Source organism: Chiloscyllium plagiosum, chromosome 18, assembly GCF_004010195.1.
Source record: "Chiloscyllium plagiosum isolate BGI_BamShark_2017 chromosome 18, ASM401019v2, whole genome shotgun sequence".
Classification (NCBI taxonomy): domain Eukaryota; kingdom Metazoa; phylum Chordata; class Chondrichthyes; order Orectolobiformes; family Hemiscylliidae; genus Chiloscyllium; species Chiloscyllium plagiosum.
Window position 1 is genome coordinate 54,239,564 of NC_057727.1, and position 21,782 is coordinate 54,261,345.

General features: G+C 39.1%; 1 protein-coding gene across 1 annotated transcript in view; it reads left to right on the plus strand.

Moving 5' to 3' along the window:
- The window catches only part of LOC122559103 (protein bassoon-like), a 505,982-nt gene that overhangs the window by 60,708 nt on the left and 423,492 nt on the right, over positions 1 to 21,782 (plus strand). The window contains exon 3 of the mRNA XM_043708396.1: positions 15,563 to 16,435. Coding sequence (XP_043564331.1) covers positions 15,563 to 16,435 — 873 coding nt within the window. The remainder of the gene's footprint in view (positions 1 to 15,562; positions 16,436 to 21,782) is intronic.

Genomic DNA, 21,782 nt, shown 5'->3' on the forward strand with positions numbered 1-21,782 from the left:
ACTTCTCAGTCTTCTAAATCCATTCATTATGTTTGGGGTCTCTGTCTCTGTCTCTGTCTCTGTCTCTGTCTCTGTCTCTGTCTCTGTCTCTGTCTCTGTCTCTGTCCCTCTTTATCTATATAAAACATTCCAATCTGTACTGATATTGAAACCATTAAATCTAATTCACCTGTACAATGACCTAAACTTTGTGAACCATCCGAGCCTTGAACACTCACCTTTCTCTAATTACTCCCTTATCTCCCCTCATGTCTGCAAGAGCTTATCCTGTCCCTGACATCTTCCTCCAGCTCCTCTGACCACCTTCCCGTTAAGCTGCTCATCACCTAACTGGCTCCAGTGTTAGCTAATATTGTTCATCTCGCCACAGATATTGTTTTGCTTTTCCTCAAATTTACTCTTGTTTTTAAGAAACCAAACTTTGACTCTTATCTCCCTGCATTCTAACAGCCTATCTCTAACCTCTACTGTCTCCAAAGTGCTTCCACGTATTACTGTATTTCCTTCTGGGTCTATGTACATCTCAGCTCACCATATTTGGACGTGTCCAATCAGGTTTTTATCCTTGTCACAGTTCTGGAAAAGCTCTTTCCAACTTCAGAAGTTACATCCGATGTCACTATGAAAAGATAAACTACCCATCAGCGTCTCCAGCCCTCGCAACCTTGACACAATTGAGTACAGTGAATCCCTCCAGTGCTTCTCCACAGTGATTTATCTGGGTTATGCTGCACTCATGGGGTTCTGTTGTTATCCATGCAGTTATAACCCCATAGGTCACCCAAAACAGCTTTATTTTCACCCCTGCACTATTACCTCTGGTAATCTATCCTTGTCCCATTTATTTCTTTGCTGCATTTTTAAATTCATTTAGGTGATATGGGTTTTGCTAGCTCAGCTAGCATTTATTCTCCAACTCTAGTTGTCCTTACTCTCAAGGTGGTGATAAGCTACACTCTTGAACAACTGAAGTCCATTTGGTGCAGATATACTCATGGTTTTGTAAGGGAGGGAGTTCCAGGAATTTTTTCAGCAACAGTGAAGAAATGACAATACATTACCGAGTCTGGTTGGTTTATTTCCATGCATGGGTTGCTAACACCAAGCTGTACCTCACCGCCATCGGAATCAGATTGAACATCAATTTCCTTCAACAAAGGTGTTGGGATATTGAATCCAAAGTCTTTGGTATCTGCTGTAAATGCTATTTTCTGGCTATCTCTGACCCTGAAAACTGTCTGTGGCTAAACCAGAATTTTTGCAAGCTTGGTGTCATTTTTAACCCTGAGGAAAGTTTTTGATCACATTTTTGTGTCAAGATGAAGTCTTCTAGCAGGATTCTAGCAGAAGTGGAATGAGCTGCTAGAGAAAATGGTGGAAGCTGGTAAAACTGCAACATTTAAAAGATGGGTACATGAATAGGAAGAGTTTAGAGGATATGGGCCAAGTGCTGGCAAATGGGACTAGATTAATTTAGGATATCTGACCGAAGCGTCTGTTTCCGTGCTGCACACCTCGATGACTGTATGACCCCTTTGGTAACTGAACAATCTGGTCCAAGTTCTCTCGTTAACATTTTCATCGTTGATTTCTCATTTGAATGCACTCCTTTGTATCTTTTTTCTCACCAAGTCCTACAGATCTCAGGCAGAGAATTATTCTGTTTTAATTCTGACCTCTTGAGTATTCAAATTTTAGTAATATCACCATTGCTGAATATGTCTGGTACTGGCAAGAACTGAAGTTCTTTGCTTTTCTTCCTCCCTTTTCTCATTTCATATGGTCCTTAAAATCTCCCTCTTTGACCATTACTGTTATGCAATATATCCTAATGTGACTTAATGCCAAATTTTGTTTAATAAAGCTCCTCTGAAGGGCCTTGGTACATTTTACTACCTTAAATAGCACTATATAAATTCAAATTAATGCCAGTCTTGTTAAATCCAGTTCACACTTGAACTGGACTTGCAATCTGTATGTCAATCACCAGATTTCAAAAGTAGTTTGGAAGATTTTCATGCAAAATTAGTGCTGTGTAAGCACAAGCATTGTAACTTTATTGCCAAGTTAAAATTGGGTATGTTTCAAGGTACATTTACACCTAATTGGTATATCTATAATGTGCCTCTTTCCTGGAAACTTAAGATCTTAGAGCCTTTGAGTCAGAGTGCCATCATTATCAATTAAGTTGGTGTGGGAGCATTACTGTATAAGGAACTGTTTTTAAAAAATCTGGCTATTTAGGATTCTTTACAAATGGCAAGAAAATGATTTGAACTTGGCTCTCAAGGATTAAAAAGGGTATTTTGTCGAACTGCCCAGTACTTCATTGCATTACTTGAAAGAGATCTAATTTGATGTACCAGCTCAAATCATTAATAAATTACATTGGCTGTAGGGATGTAACTTTTATGGTCTCCAGACTGATTAGTTCCTAATGGAATCTGTGACATTATGAGAAGGTGAGAAAAGATTAAAAAAAAAGAGACTTTTTTGGAATGCTTATCCTTCTTGTAGAATGATGGTAAACCCTGCTGGAAATCTGGAGTCTGGTGATTGACCTTCCTAACTCGCGCTAATTGTAGTCTTTTAGTAGCTCATCTCTGCCTCACTAGGATTAACCTCATTGCAGAGCACCTAGCTGACCTGTCACTCCAGCTGCAGCTAGCTTGTCACCACCCGATGGGACGTGCAGGGTGCTTTCTCAGTGAAATGGATTCAGTGCCTGTTTGAGTGACTCCACATCAGGACACTGGGAGCTGATGGTGGTGTGTGTGGGGTGAGGGGGTGGTGGAGATGGAAGAAAGTGCAAGAATCTGAGAACCACCCCCTCACCTTGCTGCCAATCCCCCATGCCCTCTTCTTGCAACCTCCGGTTAATGAAAATCCTCTCAATATTCTTTAATCGTGGCCTGGGTTTCTGGAGCCTGTTATTCAAATAGCAGCCCTCCTCCATGGAGGCGCTTCCAAGCACAAGCTGCTGCCATTTGATTGACCAGCAGCAGATGGGACTTTTGTTACCAGGGTCTTCATTTCAGGATGTTGTTGACCTGAGACTGCCTGATTTGTTTGTAACTCAGACCTTTCTGAAAACAAGTGGTATGGCTTTTTTGTTCACCTGGCAGGTGAGATCCACTGATGCTTCAAAGAAATTCAGTTGTATTTAAAGATTCATTCAAATGTTGGGAAGGCCTTAATTTCAGAACCTTCCGACACAGTGGCCAAAGGCATATCATTAAGACAATGCTGACACATAATTAAGTATTTCATATCCTCCATATTGTCAATTTAATTTCTATTCTGTTAATCTCAACACAAATGGCAAGGAATCCCTGTCAGACATACATGAAACTCCACCCTGTTGAAACTGATTTGACATTGTACAATTCTAACCTTTTGACAAATCCAATAAGAAGCCTTTTAAACTGTCCATATTTTAGAAGCTTTCAAGAGGAATACTCAGTACAACAACACAATCTAGTTAAGTAAGAGCTAACTGCAAGCATCAAACAAACTGAATAACATCTCTTGCATTATATGAAACTAAAACAGGAACTGATGCAAACGTAGACATTAATGCCTTTGGAGAAAACATTCTGCATTAAGGGCCAGTGTCAATATATGACTTGTCCAGTCTTGAAATTCAGTAATTTTTGTGGGAACATGTGATCAGTCTACAAATCAAGACACCTAGCAGGTGTTACTGCATGAACAGAATCCTTGACAGATGTTCTAGCCCTTTGTAACACATTCAAATATGCACTAGTGCCATGTAAAAATCCAAATAGAAACACAAAATGTTACCTTCTTCATGAGCCAGGAATCCCTTCCTGCATTACTTTACTTTCCATTTTTTATTGGGCTAACCACAGAATGTTTTCCCTTAAAACCTAGTGATATTATTGTTTTAAAATTATAACTATTACAGAATATACTTTGATATAAGAGGGGTTTAGGGTGTAGATTTGCTCGCTGAGCTGTAGGTTTGATATCCAGACACTTCATTACCTGGCTAGGTAACATCATCATCAGTGGCGACCTCCAAGTGAAGCGAAGCTGTTGTCTTCTGCTTTCTATTTATATGTTTGTCCTGGATGGGGGTCCTGGGGTTTATGGTGATGTCATTTCCTGTTCATTTTCTGAGGGGTTGATAGATGGTATCTAGATCTACGTGTTTGTTTATGGTGTTGTGGTTGGAGTGCCAGGCCTCTAGGAATTCTCTGGCATGTCTTTGCTTAGCCTGTCCCAGGATATAAATATATAACTTTGATATAAATTTTCTTTCAGTACTAGACATATTTCAGAAACTTGAACATCAAAATGTTAATTACTGCACACTTTAGTATGATGGATGCTCACCATTTCACATTTTGATATATGAACTAGCTGCACTTGTGGTCAACTTAAGGTAGATTTACTCTTTTTAGGTTAGTGTCTACAGGACATGCATCCTCTAATGTATTAAAAGAAAACCGTTAGATCATCAAACTGATCTTGTTATAAACAAAATATAATTTAAGGTATGAGAACAATCGGGTAGAAGTTAAAATAATATAAGCATTGTTACAAAGACCCTAGATGGTGGATCATATCTTTGAGACCCAATGCAATCTCCCCCTCCCAAGTCCAATGATATCATATTGGATGGAGCCATCCTCAGGTTATTAATCCTTTCAGAACTATGCATATTATGCAACATCTCCTCCAAAAGCCTTTCCCATGTTTAACATTTATTAATTCTTACATAGAATGTATTTTCCATTATCCTATCTCTCCTGCATCCCCCCCCCCCCCCCCCCCCCACCTCAGTGTCTGATTTCACACGCAATTGGAGTTTTCACTGTACTCTCAGAGCGTGTTTTCTTTGGCCTTCTGTCTTCTAATGGCCAACAAATGCCTCACACCCTCTTTAATGACTTCATCAAAATAAGCCACTGCTTTCAGTTGTCAAGCTGAATTCTGTTCTGAGTTCTACTAACTGCTTTCCCTGGATTATTCATGCTGTCTGTAGCTTGGCTTGAAGAGTGTTGACCTTTATTCTGTTCTTGACTGAGAGGTCTGCCAGTCCATTTCATCTGGAGAACATTTTACCTCTTAGATATTCTTTGCAAAGGGTGTTGTTCCTGTGAATCAGATAATTGGTCCATTGCATTTTCTGGTGGATTCTTAAATTCCTGAATTTCCTTTGGTGAGGGTTTTTACTTTCTGGGTTTGCCTAGTTGAATTTTGTACTGATGACCCACCAACTATCGCAAACTGTAAATCCGACCTGCAAACCTTGAGAATTGCTGCATCTACTGTTTAGACTCATTGCATGACTCACAGGAAGCAACTGGCTAAAATAGGTTTAGATACTATGTCACTTCCAATAATGCACTACGTTAAATTTCACCAAGTTTGTTTCAGAAGCAGTGCCAAGATGGGATATGATCAATATGTTGTTTCACACCGAAGTCCACTAGCTGTCGAGAGGCAGGATATGCAGAGATGTTTGGAACTGAATTATCATCTGCTTGCATTTGCAGTCACCTGCCAAAATCAAAATATGGTGTGTGCTTCCTTTCTTATATTTAATATATTTGGGATATACGGGAAGCTAAATGAATACAGAATGCAAGAAAAGAGAACACGTTCTGCAATGAAGTGATTGGCTCAAGTTGACATTCTGGAAGATAATATGCTGAAGTTAAATGTTGAATCTTCTACTTTCCGAATTGTTTTTCTGAAAATGGCATCCGTGTTCAATACATGTGGAACTCTCAGTTTACACTGTTTTACATCCTTTTCCTTTGATTGGGATATGACAATGTTTCATTGGATCAAAAGTGTTTTCCAATTTTAGCTGGAATGGCTGTATTTGTCTAGTGCTGAAATTGAGCAGCTTGATGAAATTTCATCTGGCCACATTTGATGAAGTAATCCGTTTTCGCTGCTTTTCCAACAGATTTATGGTTTAGCATGAAGAGTGACCATCCTGACATTGCAAGACATAAATTGCAATTAATGGTTCCTTTTACCAGAACATATTGTGTAAAGCTGGTTTCAGTAAATGAGTTTGCATTTGTCACATAGGAGATGAGATGTGTACTATCAACCATGCAGTCAGCTTTTGAGACTGTCTTACGACATGCATTGATGTGTATCTCTTTAGGGTAGAATACATGCCTATATAGTTTCACGTTTAATTTTAAATTTAATTACCGTAGTCAAGGTTATAATGCTATTGCTTTGTTTTCTTTTGAGACTTTGATGTGCCACTGAAAGCTGTGTGGTTATAGTATTGGTTCATTTTAACACAGCCTATTCAAGTGAAACTGTGATTGTGCTGCTATTTTCGAGGAGAAAGTGAGGTCTGCAGATGCTGGAGATCAAAGTTGAAACTTTATTGCTGGAACAGCACAGCAGGTCAGGCAGCATCCAGGGAACAGGAGATTCGACGTTTCGGGCACAGGCCCTTCTTCAGGAAAGCATTGCTGTGCTGTTCCAGCAATAAAGTTTCAACTGCTGCTATTTTCATTGAGTTAACGTTGAATATAGCAGTGAATGCTGTGTGCTGCCACTTTGTTTTATTTTGACACAGAGAGGAATTCACTAACCTAGAGTGCCATGGATGCCAGTACATTGAGTAAATTTAAGGAGGAGATGGACAGATTTTTAATTAGTGACTGGATAAAGGATTATGGACAGCAGGCAGGAAAGTGATGTTGAGGCTGATATGAGATCACTCATGGTTGTCTTAAATGGTGGAGCAGGCTCAAGGGGCTGAATTGGTTGCTCCTGGTCCTAGTTCTTATGGTCTTATGATCTATATCTGAAGGCTATTTTGTATTGTTGCCTTGATTTAAACTTCAATGATGCAGTGGTGAAGATTATTATCCTGCCACTTTGTTCCAACTGGACACTTTTATATAGTACTGCCAAATATTTCATATATTATATCTATATTATAGTTGTTTTTGTGATTTACTTTGACACTTGAATAACAAAAAATGACATTTACTACACTCATTAACTTATTTTGATGCCAGCATTTGCTCACAGAGCGACATCTTATCCCAATTAATGCTTGGGAACCACTGACCTACAGCATGTGCTATGGAATGTTATCATGATTACTTTGATTTCCATCTTCCTTGGTTGACTTTCTTGTCGTAAGAAATAGTCTAATAATTCTTGAGTTATTTGGATATTATTTTGTTGCCCGCAATTTTTGTTTTCTATTTAAAAGAAGATGATTCCTTAAAATGAGTTGCATGACAATATTAATTACTTAGTGTCTTTCATTTAGGCCTGATAAGTGAAAAATAGTAAGCTGTCTCATGTTATTACTGTGGCTGCAGTACGGATGATACGGATTTGGTTGTCGTGGGAATAGAAGATAAGATATTACTTTACATCTTCTGACATTGTGTTTTCAGGTTACTAAATCTGACTGGCTATGCAATTACAAACCACTGTAATTGAATCGTCAATATCCAGTTATAAATGTGTGAAGGAGACATTATGTAATTTTCTGGCACTTGGTAGCAGTAACCTTCACTATTGTTTTTGTATGTTTGATATCAATTATCTTGAACCTGTATAAAAAGGATCGAGAAACTGATCTTGTATCAATACGAACTAATATTGATGCTCTCTACATCATTGATTTATGTAAATATTTGAATTTTATGCTGGATTTAACAGCATCAAAAGGCATAAGTTAGTGTTAATTTGAAACATGAGGCATCTAGGAACCTTGTCTAAACGGATAAGATATATTACAGATTCAGAACACACCATTCTAGTTGTCACACAATAATAGATCAGTGAAATTGTCGCTTTATTATCACAGCAATAATGACTATTTTAACCCTTGGAGAAAATTTTAGCAGCTAACTTATGTTGGAGAGATGTGGGCTGTGGAAAACATTGCATAAATCAGAGGCAGAATTTAAAATATATGGAAATAAAGACAGAATACATGAAAGGAGTGACCAGAAACTTGGTCAGAGGTAGGAATTACATAAGACGATAAAGGAGGACTGGGTAGTTAGTAGATCTTGGTTTTAGGGATTTTGAAGCGTGTAAACTTGCTTCAACATTTGCCGACATTTTAAAAGTCCCTTGGTTGTGAAATGCTTTGGAATATTCTGCGTATGTGAAACTTGCAAAATAAATGCAAGTTATCTTCTCTTTCTTGTTTTTAAATAGTTATTGTGGATTGTGGACTGAATTTGCACTGATGACGGACTTTTTTTTAACATCCTTTATGTATGCTGGATGGATTTAATAAATTGATCTTGCATTTTTTTTTACAAATTAACATCCTCAACTCCAGTGGATTATGTACATACTTAGATCTTATGTTATTCAAATAGATTAAGGTGGAATCAAACTATATAGCTGAAACTTAGCACTTGTCTGCACCTTGAAGGGAGTGCAAGGAGTCTGGTGAGTTGAGGGTGTAAGGTGAGGAGTGAAAGGAGGTCTTTCTTCAGTATTTCATTCATCATTTTATACTTGTTTCTTAGTCTTGGCCTTGTGTATCCAATTTATAGGCACAGAGAAGGGAGTGATTAGTACTCTCTCATTTCTAGTTTATAACAAGTAGTCCAAATATAAGCTTAAATTATGGCAAGGCAGCTCAGCCATGCAGACTGCCCATCCTGTGGAAGGTAGAAAGTCATGGACACATGACTTAAGCAGGAAACATCACTGGCTGCAAATCTTTGAGCTCTGGGTTTTGGAGTTTGTGTTGTGGCCAAAGTCAATATAGTACATTGGAAAGCAGAGGAAGATGCGGATACCATATTTAAGGGAATAGTCGTATTGGAGGAGAGGGGCATTCAGGCAGTTGAAGAATGGATAATCAAAGAGAACCAGACAAAAAGTACAGGGGTTCCCAGAGACAATTTTGCTCACCAATTGCTTTTCCATTCAGGGTACTGGTGAAAACAATGGTTCATCGAAGGAATACAACAAGAGCCAAGCCTATGTCACTGCAAATTGCTCAGCTATACAGAAGGGATGGAAGAATGGAAGAGCAATAGTGACAACAGGCTGTGTCTGTAGGGGTGACTCAAAACAATGGCAAGACATTCTGCTGGGGGGAAGAATTATCAGCCATGAGACAGTAGTCTACTTTGGGTATCATTGCCAAATGTGGAAGTATATGTGGTTCTGTAGTCAGAATTTAAAGATCTAGGTAGAAAGCTAGCTAATAGAACCTCAAAAATTGATAATCTCAGGATTATTCCGAGTGCCATGCCTATGTAAGTGCAGGTATAGGAGGATAAGACGCTTGAATTCATGGCTGGAAAGATGGTGGAGGGAGGAAGACTTTAGATTCCTGGGACACTGAGGCTGGCTTTCGGGTAGATAGAAGCTGTGCAAAAATATGGGTTACATCTGAATAGAGCTAGAATTGATTTCCTTGCAGGGATTTCTGAGAGTGTGTGTGCGTGTCTATATGTGTGTATGTGTGTCAGGGTGGTGGTGATTTGCAAAAGAAGCAATTGAGGCACTCATTGTGTGATTACGTTAGGAGAGTATTGCTTGCAGCTTTGGTGGAGGCAGGTTCAATTGAGACGCACAAAAGAGCATAAGATGATTATTTGAATAGAAACAAAGTCAGTGATGCTTAATCTGTCCTCATACACAGAGCCACTGCATGCACGATGGCCAAATATCTGCCTCCTGCACTTTAATAAATATGTAATTCACTATATATTAACCTTTTTTAAGATTATTGGTTAATATTGACTTTTCAGTTACGAACAGCTACAGAACCTTTTTCATTCAGATGCTGATGCTGAGAGACCTAGGGCCAAATTTTCATGTCCCAACATGTCTGTAAGTTATTGCCTCTTCTGGCAAAGTTTAATTTGCAGGATCATCCCCATTAAACTACTTGTTGGTGGGAAGAGGTTTGGATGTGGCCCAATGCAGATGGTTCATGGCTTTGGTGTTGCTACTGAAGATTGTACTCTAATTTTTGGTGGGACAGTCGGGTTTTGGAAACCTATGGTAAATGCCAGGTAAGACAGTTTGCAAATCTGAGGAAAATTCTACTGAGGAGTCAGGAACTTTGGCCAGTAGGTTTTGGCAACCTCAAGTGCCATTATTAATTATTATTGTATTAGATATATTTTAGTGTAGTGGTTGTTAATAGGGTTCTGTGATAGATTGGCTAACACTTTTACTAGCATTGTATAAGTGTTGAGATGTGAAAAAGTACCTTCCTATTGGAAAATGTGCTATTGTCCATGCAAAACTAAAGAAACCTATGTCCTATCCTGTCAGAATGCTTTAACATGGGAAAAATGGCCTACTTCTTAAACTTGGAATTCAGTCACTGGCTCCATTTCATTGACAAGCCATCCACTTTGAAATAGAAAAAAAGATGATCTTACTGTTTCACTAGCCTTCATTGTCTGGAGTTTTGATAGCAGAAACTATCATGAAAAACGAACTGAGTTTCAAGAATTACTGAAGCGAGGATTTTGGTTACACACTGGTTGAAGGATCTGGGAGCATGATTTGATTGACATTTTTGTGAGGTCAGAATGGACTGTCTGATTGCAAGGTATTTTCTGAATGGATGTTTCTTTTCACAATTTAATAGTATCTAAGGAGACTGACCTTTTTTCCAATGCAGATTTATTTTTCCCCAATGCAGTTTGAATGATGGTGTCTTGGACAGTTTAGAGAGTTGATAAGCAGTTTCTTTGTTTTCCCCAAATCCATTTTGAAAAATTCCATTGTTGTCCCATTCCCTGTTGATTTCTGTTCATTGTGAACAACCAATTAGCTCAGTGTCTATGGAGGGTAAATCGGGATATTAGAGGTAGAAGGGGATAAAGGGACGTAAGGGATATAAGAATGCTGTTGAGAGCTGGACCAATGTCCCTCAGAACTAAGCAGACTTCCTGACTAGATGGCCTTGATTTTGTTTCAGACCTCCTTGTAAAGTGGGAGATTTATACCTCCAGGAGACAAAAATATGGCATATATGGGAGGAGCTGATAAGGTTGGAAAATTGATAAATCCCTGTCATCTGTTGCCTGTATTTTCTCCATTTCAGATTTCTATTGTTTGTCATTCTGTTCTTTGTTATTTGGAGTGTAATAACGAGTTTACATTTTCAGTTGGGAACTTCCATCCACTGATGAGACTTTACATGCATATACTATAGTTTCCAATCCTGTAACAGAGCCAATGGTTGTGATTAGCAAGTAAATAAACTGTGTTACCTAAATTACTTGCTGTAGTAATTTAGCCTATAATTATGATAATTTGGGCTGATTGATACTGGCCATTTGTTGGTTGCTAAATGGATTCCCAGTATTTCCTCTGAAACATCTGAAAAATAATTACACAGTTCTTCAGCACTTCTGTTACTTTTTTTATGTAGTTGCATTTATGTGCATTCTATCCTTGTTTTTCTTGGATTTTAAAAAGCTTTTTGCATTTAAAAATGATTAAAGAGACAAGAATGACCTTGGGTGTTGTAAAGCACTGTGCCTTGTAATAGCTGGTTCTAAAATTGCTGGGTAGTTGATTTAGTTCAAAAAAACATGATTTTAAAGTAGAATTATAGTAGTGAGAGAGGTTGTTTAGTCCGTCAGACCTTTATCTCCATGCTGGCTTTCTGCAAGTGTAACTTGGTCCGTGCCACTCCTTTCCCTTTTTCCCTATAGCCCAATAACAGTCTTGTTTTTCAGTCAATTCCCTTCTGAAAATCCTGATTTAAATCTATCTACATCAAATGCACAGTGCATTTTAGACGCTAAACATGTACTGCATACCAATGTTTCCCTTAATGTATCCTTTGATTCTTTTGCCATTTACCTTAAATCAGTGTCCTGTTGTTCTTGACCCTTTTAAAAGTTTGTTCATGGGATGAGAGTATCACTGGCTAGGTCAGCACTTGTTTCCCTTCCCTGATTTTCATGGAGAGGATGGTGATGAATTACGTTCTTGAACGCTTACATTCAGTGGGGAGTAGGAATATCCTCAGTGATGTTAGGAAGAAAGTTCCAGGATTTTGACCCTGTGATAGTGAAGGGATGGCGATATAGTTGCAAGTCATGTTGGCATGTGGCTGCGAGTGGAACGTGAAGATCGTGATGTTCCCAAGCATCATCCGGCCTTTTTACTTCTACATGGTACAGGTAAGGGTTTGGAAGGTGCTGTCAAAGCATGCATTTGTAGATATTGCATACTACTGCCAGTGTATGTCATCTGTGAAGAGAGTGAATGTTGAAGGTAGTTGATGGCATGTTAATCAAGAGGGCTGCTTTGGCTTGGATAGTGTCAAGCTTCTTGTAGGTTATTGGAGTTACCCGCATCCAGGCAAGTGGAGAGTAGTCAATCACGCTCCTAACCATTGCTTTATAGATGGTACAAGGCTTTTGGGAGACTGTTGAGTTAGTTGCCCAGAATTCCTAGCCTCTGTCTGACCTGTTTCTGCAAACACAGTAGGTATGTGGCTGATTCCAGTTGGTTTCTGGGCAACGGTAAGCCCCAGGTGGTTCATAATATGGGCATCAATGTAGTAATGCCGTTGAATGTCAAGGGGCAAAGATTAGATTCTTCTGTAGGAGATGGCCATTGTTTGACACAAATGCAATTTTCACTTATCAGCCCAGGATATAGTCTGGGTCTTGCAGCATATGGATGCGAACCACTTTAGTATCTGAGGAGTTTTGAATAGTACCGAACATTGTTCAGAGATCAATAAATATCCCTATTTGTCAACTTATGGGATGAAGGTCATTGAACCTGTTGAAGATTTTTGGGACAAGAACGCTTGCCTGACAAAATCCTGCTGTGACATCCTGAGGCTGTGCTGATTGACTTCCAAGACTACAACCATCTTCCCTTATTCAAGTCATGCCTCTAGCCAGCAGAGAACTCCACCGCATCTCTCCCCCCACCACCACCACACACACACGCACATGTGCACGCACACGCACACACGTTTCCCACTGACTGCAGTTTTATTAGAGTTTTATAATGCTAAACTCAGCTTTATTCTGCCTTGATGTTTAGGGCCATAACTCATCCCTCACAAAGCAGCAATGGAAACAGTTACTCCTTACCTGAATATACAGTCCACTTGAGATTGGGAGCACCTCCATTAAATTCCTTCACATTTCGTTTCTGTGAGAAACAAACCTGACTTCTCTAGTCTGTTCTCATAATTGGTGTCCTTCAGCCTTACAGTCATTCTCATGAATCATTTATGCATCCAATGTAATTACTTCACATTCTTCCTAAACTGTGCTGATCACATTTGGATACACTAGCTGAAATTAACCCATGTTTTATAAAGATTCACTCTTGACAATTTGTGCAGATGTATATCGAGGTCGTTCTGCTCCATGACTCCTTTTCAAATTGTATCCTTTGTTCTTTATTCTTCTTATTATTTAGATCATTTTTGAGATGCAAGGAATTAAAACAAAATACACATTTCCTTTTATGAACATTTCAAATGTCAAGGCTGCAGCATATGGGACCTTCTGGATACTATGGTGGTAAGAATGTCTGCAGCTTTGGTTTATAGTTTGAGCTGGGGGCTAAACCCGAGACACTGCAATGCCTCAGGAAGGGTAAAGTTACCTGCACACTTTGTACCTAGAGGCAGTCACATCGCCTAAGTAGGGCCTTGAGATACTCCCATCTGCTCGGATGAGCCAGCTGACCATTGCACCATGTACAGGAAACTATTCAAGTTGGGGGAGCAACAAGGAGAGCAGTGGGAGGAAATAGTTTGAGGGATATTGACAACATTCTCTGCAGCAAAGAGCATGAGTCCAGATGGCTGCCAGTATTCGAGATATCTGCTTTGGGCAGAAGTAGGCCTTTTAATCCATTGTGCCATCTGTGCCATTTAAAGAGATCAGAACTTACCTGGCAATCCTTAGCCCTACCTTCCAGCCTTTTCCCTATAATTCTTGATTCCTTGACTGAATCAAAGTTTGTCTACCTCTGCCTTGAATATACTTAATAGCCTAGCTTGAACAGCTCATTGTTTATGGGTCTGGTCATATGAGTTGGCTCTCATTTTTATCTACTGAGGGGTCAAACCCTTCCCAGTAGGTTGTATTAAATTGCATGGAAATATTTCTGAGATATGTGGAAATAGACAAGGGTTTCTTTAGTATACTGTGTAGAATGTTGCACTTGGTATAAATAAATATCTGTTGAAATTTGGTTGATGGTATTTATGGGATGTGGGGATTGAGGGAGGGATTTGTGTTTGCAGGTGCCCAACCCAGAAATACAAAGGCTGTGCTGAATTTTGTTTTAGAGCATCATTTGTTTTTTAAAATAACAACCATACCATAACTACTCGAGTAATAGTCAATCTCATTGACCTGCCTCTGCATGACAGGTCAAAGCTGGTCCCCATCAGACATGCTGTTTTTAAACCTGGTTTTGATACGTTTGCTGCCAGTCTTATTTTAATCAGTGTAACCCTTCATTACAATCCCCTGTCATCTATGCTGGAATGGAGTGGGGTGTCTTGGTTAGGTCAACATTATTTCCATTGTATTTCTTGGGTGAGTCAGTTTACAATTTGACTACTGGGTTGTGTTGTTTTTTGAAGTACTACTGTGTTCTTCCAACTTAAAAAATATTCCAAACTATTTATTTGATAGACTTTTCATAGTGAGCAATGATAAATTTACAGTTGGTGCTTTTTAATGGTTTAACTTTGAGCTTGTTATTCATTTAATTTCTTTCAATAGCTTTTATATGCCTAATGGACCTCGTTTCAATTTTTCAGGTAGAGTATTTTGAGAACCATACTTGTGCTTTGTGCTGTAAACACAGCCTTCATCAAAACGGAGGGATGTGAATCAGGAAAGAAAGTCTTTTCCCTCTTTGATTGCAGAGCAAAGTTATCACTGATGTTCAGATCAGATGTAATGCAATAGATGGCTAGTAGATCAAAGTCAAATAATCCTTTGTGTTGTTTGTGGAGATTGTACACAAACCCTTTCTGCTGCAAAATGGTTTATTTGTTTTTGGACCATCACTAGGTGCTTGGCTATTGAAAAGGTACATTCACCAGCTTTGTTTGAATTTTTGTGATTAAAGCCTTGCCTTTGTAAATCCAAGTACTTCCCAGGCACTCCACCTCCTCTCTCCCTTCTCATTCAGAACCAGCTATAGATACTTTATATTGAAATATGGATGGTTGAATATTAATTCAGTGCTAATTTCATGCTTTGGAAAAAAGGAATGTTAGTTTATATGCTTGGATTAAGGGTCATTGTCTTTATATAAGTTTTGCAAACTTTTTTGCTAGATGTGTGGTCAGATATAAACACATAATTGCATTGCCTTGTAAAATAGAAATCTTGCAGGCCATTTCTTAAAAGTGATAATTAAGGCAATGTCACAGAGCTCATATGTAAGGATTTTCTGATATAATTAATATGAACTTTGGAGAGGTGGTATACCCCAAACATTGAAAATACAAATGCATGGATCGCTATGATTTGAGATAACAAAAAAAATTGCTACCCTATTTTCTGATATAATCATGCCTTTCTTTTATTTGTAGGTGGAAGAATGGTTGTGCTTAAACTGTCAGATGCAGAGAGCTCTGGGAATGGATATGACCACTGCACCACGCTCCAAAAGTCAACAGCAACTACACTCCCCATCACACCAGGCCCAAACAGAACCGCAAACAAAAGCGCAGCGACAGCCTCAAACTGATCCTGTCCCCCAACAAGGAAGGACTACACCAATAAAAAGAGAGCTCCCTAAAGTGCCATCTGCTGCAGAAAATAAGCCTGAGACTAAGGTGCAACCAAGTGAACGTGAGAAACACAGACCGATAGCGAATAAGTCCGAATTGCAGCCTGTTGTCCAACCACAACTGGTTCCCCAGTCTGAGGCAACCAGGCCAGTTGGTAAGAGCCAACAAACTGTCCCTGCAGAACAAAGACGAACAACAGATGGTTCACCAGCAAGAACACAAGCAGGGCCCTCCAGTTTATCCCAAGATCAGGAGGGCATTACTGGTAAACTCTTTGGGTTTGGAACTTCTCTTTTAAGCCAGGCCACCAGCCTTATATCCACACAGCCAGAACAGACGTCACAAAGTCAGCAATCACCTGCTAAAGGCTCTGCAGCTAAACAGGCTCCAAAAATAATTTTCAGTGATCAAAGCACAGAATTGAGCTCAAAGTTGCAGAGTTCAACGCCGGGATTGCAAGTTAAAACTGAGGTTGTCTCTGCAGCTAAACAGGAAAAACCGGAGCCAGTCATTAAACAAAAAGAAGTCAACAAGCCCAAAGTATTGTGCCCTCTCTGTAAAACAGAACTGAATGTGGGATCAAGTCAGCCGCCCAACTTCAATAATTGCACAGAATGCAAAGTTCAAGTGTGCAACATGTGTGGTTTCAATCCAACGCCACACTTGGTAGAGGTAGGACTAACTCTGAAGTATAAATACCGTGAAATTCTGTTCTTCGTTGTTATAGATTTCAACTGATGATAAAAGGAATGTTGTGGCTTTGAAACCTCATGACAGTTAACAATTTATGGAATTAGTGATGACTTGATGAAGGTAAATTGCTGTGATGTCAAGGGCCCTTGTGATGAAGACTGTTACAATTGAACTGACAGATCCCAACAGCTTCTAAATTTGAGCAGAAATGCGTGTGTTGGGTCAAGTGAGGTCACACAATTAGTGACCAAAAACTTGATGTTGAAAAAGCATGAATATTTTTTGATGCATAATGTGGCTGTTTTTTTTTTAACTTGGCCTCCTGTAAATGATCTTGGCATTCATCATACTTCTTGGACAGACGGTCTGCATGTTGATAGGGCAATTACATGGCTTTGTCCTGAGAGACCATACCAGTATTTTACAAAAAATAGTACATGCATGGTATTAAACCACAGTGCGCAATTGTTAAAATTGTTCCACACCACTGGAGAACAAAAAAAAACACTAGTTAGCCTATTGTATGTGCAATATGCACGTCTAGTTCATTTGCTGAAAATATCATTTTTGGCTGAAGGTTTGGGTAGTTATTTGAGGATGACTGAGCTTACCCTGCTCAGAATTTTAATTTAATAGTAATCAGCAATTCCAGATGGGAAGGAGGGTAAGTGGAATTCTTTTACTTCCCTCACCTTGTCCTTGAGCAAAGTGATTAATTTCAAATGGTCAGTCTTAAGCCAATTGAATCAGTCCTCGGGAAATCGAGAAATAGCAGGATGCTGTGTTGCCTGACAACATTCTGACCGTAATACTGAAAACCTGTACTCCAGAATGTGCTGCTTACCTAGCTGCACTGTTTCAGAACAGCTACAACATCGGTTTGTTACTTCAGTGTTGCCAGGTCAAAATCTTGGAGCTCCCTCCTTGACAGCATTATGGGTCCACCTTCACCTAATGGACAGCAACAGTTCAAGGAGGCAACTCATCATCATCTTCTCAAGGGCAAATAGGGATGGGCAATAAATCTTCCGCACCCCACGAATGAATGAAAAACAGCTGTGATGTATTGATAGCCCCCCTTTTTGATGGCAATTTTTAACCTTGCAGCAAACTCTCTCTGGTTTTTGGGACTTTACAAATGCGCAATGTGTTATGGCATGCACTAAATTTTTGAGGGATGTCAGCACGTGCGGCATAGGGAGAACATTGCCAGCCCCAACCCTACAGACACGTTTACAGGCACAAATATATATGGAATAAACATAACAGAAAATGGATTTACAACTATTAATATTAAAACCAATTAATTCGCATGGAAGCTAGAGAGAGTCCAGTGATGGTTTCTCCACTCAAGTGTTAAAGGTCAGGTGATTTCAGACAACTGAAGGTTAGTAGTTACAGAAGTTCTTTTAATTTGACTAGGACAAATTAAAATGTTTCTTAAAGACTGGAAAATAATTTATTTTTCAGGCAAATACTAGATTTGAAACAGACTTGAACTTGAAGTTGGCTTAGCTGTTAGTTAGAGTGCTGCTTGGTATTCTCTGTTCGCATGATATAAGTACAATCAGGCTTATTGTTCGTGTGGACTCTGGCTGTGGTGATATCACTAGGTTAGATTTTTAGCAGGTTGAAGCAAGATTCAGAAACCTATAAATATTGCTTTTTAAAGATCAGAGGATTTTTCGCGACTTCATGGACCCATCAAGTCAGTTTCAACTTAGCAATTAGTTCCTTTCTCTCTGGTAAAGGATCCATTGCTCACCAAAAGAAAGAGATTGGACAATGTGCACCGTTTCAAGTGCAGTAATGACTCTCCCTTTGTTATTAATTCTCATTCACATGGAAGGTCTCTGCCCTCATTGTATTTGCAAAGTGGCCATGCAATTATAAGTGTGAAATTCCACAAATATGATGAGTTCGATTTGTCCACTGGAAGTTTCTTCAACTTTAGTCATCTTGTGGCAATCATATTACGTTAGCAAAGTCAAATTCAATAATACCGAATAAACTATGATTTTAAAAAAAAAATTCTGGTGTCTTTGACAATTTATTTATGTAACAGCACTAATGAAGTTACTGACTTAAATTATTGATCCTAAGACTGGGGTCTTAAATTTAAATTCAAGAAACTTTGATAGTATGAGGCATGAACTGGCTATGATAAATTTGTGGAATGTCATTTAAAGGGGTGACAATGGACAGGTAATGGTAAATATTTACAGAGTGCATGGATGAGCTACAATTATTGTTCATTCCTATCTGGCACAAAAATAAAGCAGAAATGATGACCTGACCATGCCAAACAACGGAAATTAGGAATAAGGAAGGGGAATGCAAATTGGCCAAAAAAAGCAATAGACCTAAGGATTGGGAGCAGTTTAGATTTCAGTATAGGAGGGGGAAATAGAGTGCAAGTGTAAGCTTGCAGAAAATGTACAAGCTGATTGATTGTAAAATCTTCGATAGTTATGTGAAAAGAGATTAGTTAAGACAAATTAAATCTGTTACAGTCAGAAATGGGGTAAGTCATAATGGGGAACAAAGAAATAAAGAAATGGCAGACAGTTTGGTTTTGTATTCATGTGGGAGGACGCAAATGACATCCCAAATGTGATGAGGGCACACAGGGTCTGGTGAATGGAAGGAACTGAAGGAAATCCGTATGAGAGTAGGGAAATGGTGTTGGGGAAATCAATGAAAGACTGATAAACTCCCCAGATCCTAATAACTGCAATAATCTATGTCCCAGAGTATTCAAATAGTGGTTATGTTGGTAGTCATCTTGCAAGATTTTATCAAATTTGGAACATTGACCTTGGATTGGACAGTAGTTTATATAACCCACTTATTTAATAAAAAAAAAGGAAAATAAGGAATTCTTATCCAGTTTATGCAGCATTTGGAAAACAGTGCTAGAATTGGACAGAGTTAGCATGGCTGTATGAAAGAGCAATCAATGTTGACAAATCTACTCGAAATTTATAAGGATGTAGCTAGCAGAGTTGATCGGATGGAGCTGGTTGGTGTGGTTCATCTGAACTTTCAGTAGGCTTTCAGTATGGTCCAGTACAAGAGATTAACACGTAAAATTAAAGTGCATGAGATTGGGGTTAGTGTACTGACATAGATAGGAACTGTTTGGCAAACCAGTCACTGAAAATAAATATGCAGGTACAGTAGGCAGTGAAGAATGTAAATGATATCTTGTCCGTCATAACAAGAGGACTTGAGTACAGGGGCAGGGATATCTTCCTGCACCTGTACAGTGCCTTGATGAGACTACATGTGGTGTATTAAATGCTGTTTTGGTCTCCTTATCTGAGGAGGGATGTTTTGGCTATCGAGTGAATGCAACAAAGGTTTACCAGACTGATTCCTGGGATGGTGGGACTGATGTTTGAAGAAAGATTGAAGCAGTTAGGAATATATTCACTGATTTTTAGAAGAATGAGGAGGAATTTCCTAGAAACTGGTGAGATTCTGCAGGGCTAGACAGGATGAATGCAGGAAGTATGCTTCAACCAGGAAGTCCAAAAAAAGGGTTCACAGTTTAAGGATAAGGGTTAGACCATTTAGGACTGAGGTGAGAAACAATTTCTTCAACCAGAGTGTGTTGAGTCTGTGGAAGTTTCTACCACAGACAGCGGTTGAATCCAAAACATTTAATGTTTTCATATAGTTCTTAAAGTTAAAGAGTTCACACAGTATGGGCAGAAAGCAGGAACAGAGTACTGCATTCGATGTTCACCTTTGATCATATTGAATGATGGAGAAGGCGAGAAGGGTCAAATAGCCTATACCTGAACATATTTTCTATGTTTCAATAATTCATTGAACCAGAATCACTTATAAATTGGAAATTTGGTGGTAATTTGCAAGAAATTATTGTATAGTTTGCTTTGTTTTGGTACAGTTGGGTGCTATTTCAAGCCTGAAATTGTGTCTACTTTGCAAGTCTGGTATCTGATACCATTTTGTGTGTGGAACATGGTGGGATGATATTTTGTTCATAGGTACTCTAGGTAGATTGTTTCGTGACTGAGGGCAGACCTGATCTGACTCTAACAGAGCAATTTTCAATATGGTGCTCTTGCTAATATATTCTCACAGTTGTCCACAGCTGATCATGCTTTAAGTGGAAGATGGAGATGTTGTCATTTCTGTTTTCTGCTGGTTATTGCTGAGCTAGAAGCACCTGCACTTTTGTACTGCTAAAGAAAGTTGAAAATGCTTAAAGGAAAGGGAGCATCATGTGGTGAGGGTCATCATTTTCACTGTGTTCAATTTATATCTCTTAATCCTAATAGATTCCATAGGTTCCATCCTTTTTAGCCCATGACATGATGAGAAGAATGTACAGAGGTAATATCTGAGGAGGACAAACTGCTGGATGCAGAGGGAGGCTTAGGCATGTGAAAAAGACACTCAGTTGGACACCATCCTCACAACTGGTGTTGGAGTAAATCTCTGACCTCCGTGTAAGCCAAGAGCAATATGTATGCCTGCTTACTGTTCCAGGTGGCTTCTTGCTCCATGCCAGTGTAAATAAAGGTGACTGTGCTATGTACTTTCCTTCTACCGCCTGCAACCACTGACGTCTTGCCCTTTGTTATCCATGGTAATTTAAGGAGGTGTCTGATTTCCTGTACATGACAAAAGTGGAACACGTTCCGTGCTCTCTTTCCAGAAAGAAGCAGATGAAGCACATACATTCCTTTATCACAGTATCAGGCTTTCTCATGATTCAGGTGCGATTGATTGCCCGTGTGTTACTTTGCAGGTGCAACCTATACATTTAGAGAGGTATTAAATGGGATTCCTTGATGCCTAGCTAATGTTCGACTATTGTCTGTGATCCTGGCAGCATCTTTCATCTGCACAAATTTCCTGTGCTATCAGGAATTAAGCCATGGTGGAAAAATAAAAGAATGATGATTGGGTGATGAGTACTGTTGTGTGGCTACCTAGCAATAGTACATACATGAGTGGTATTTATGAAATGAGAGATATGCTGCTACACAATATTATCTAGCAAACCACTGAAGTGTATAAGCAATGCATCCACTACCTGGACTATTCTGGAGGAGCCCTGCAATACCTAATAGAGCATGTCACAATTCATCACGATGTGCTATATCCTACTCAGTCTTGCCGTCATAACACAAAATAGACATTGCAAACCAACTTTGTCAATCCATGCAAAGGTCAACTTGGCCAGTCCTTTAATGTTTGTCTTCCATGAGCCTTGTCTGGTTCAATGCTATTATGCAGTGCAATCCCTGTGACTGCAGTATGGTAGACTGGAAGCTTTCACATTAGAACT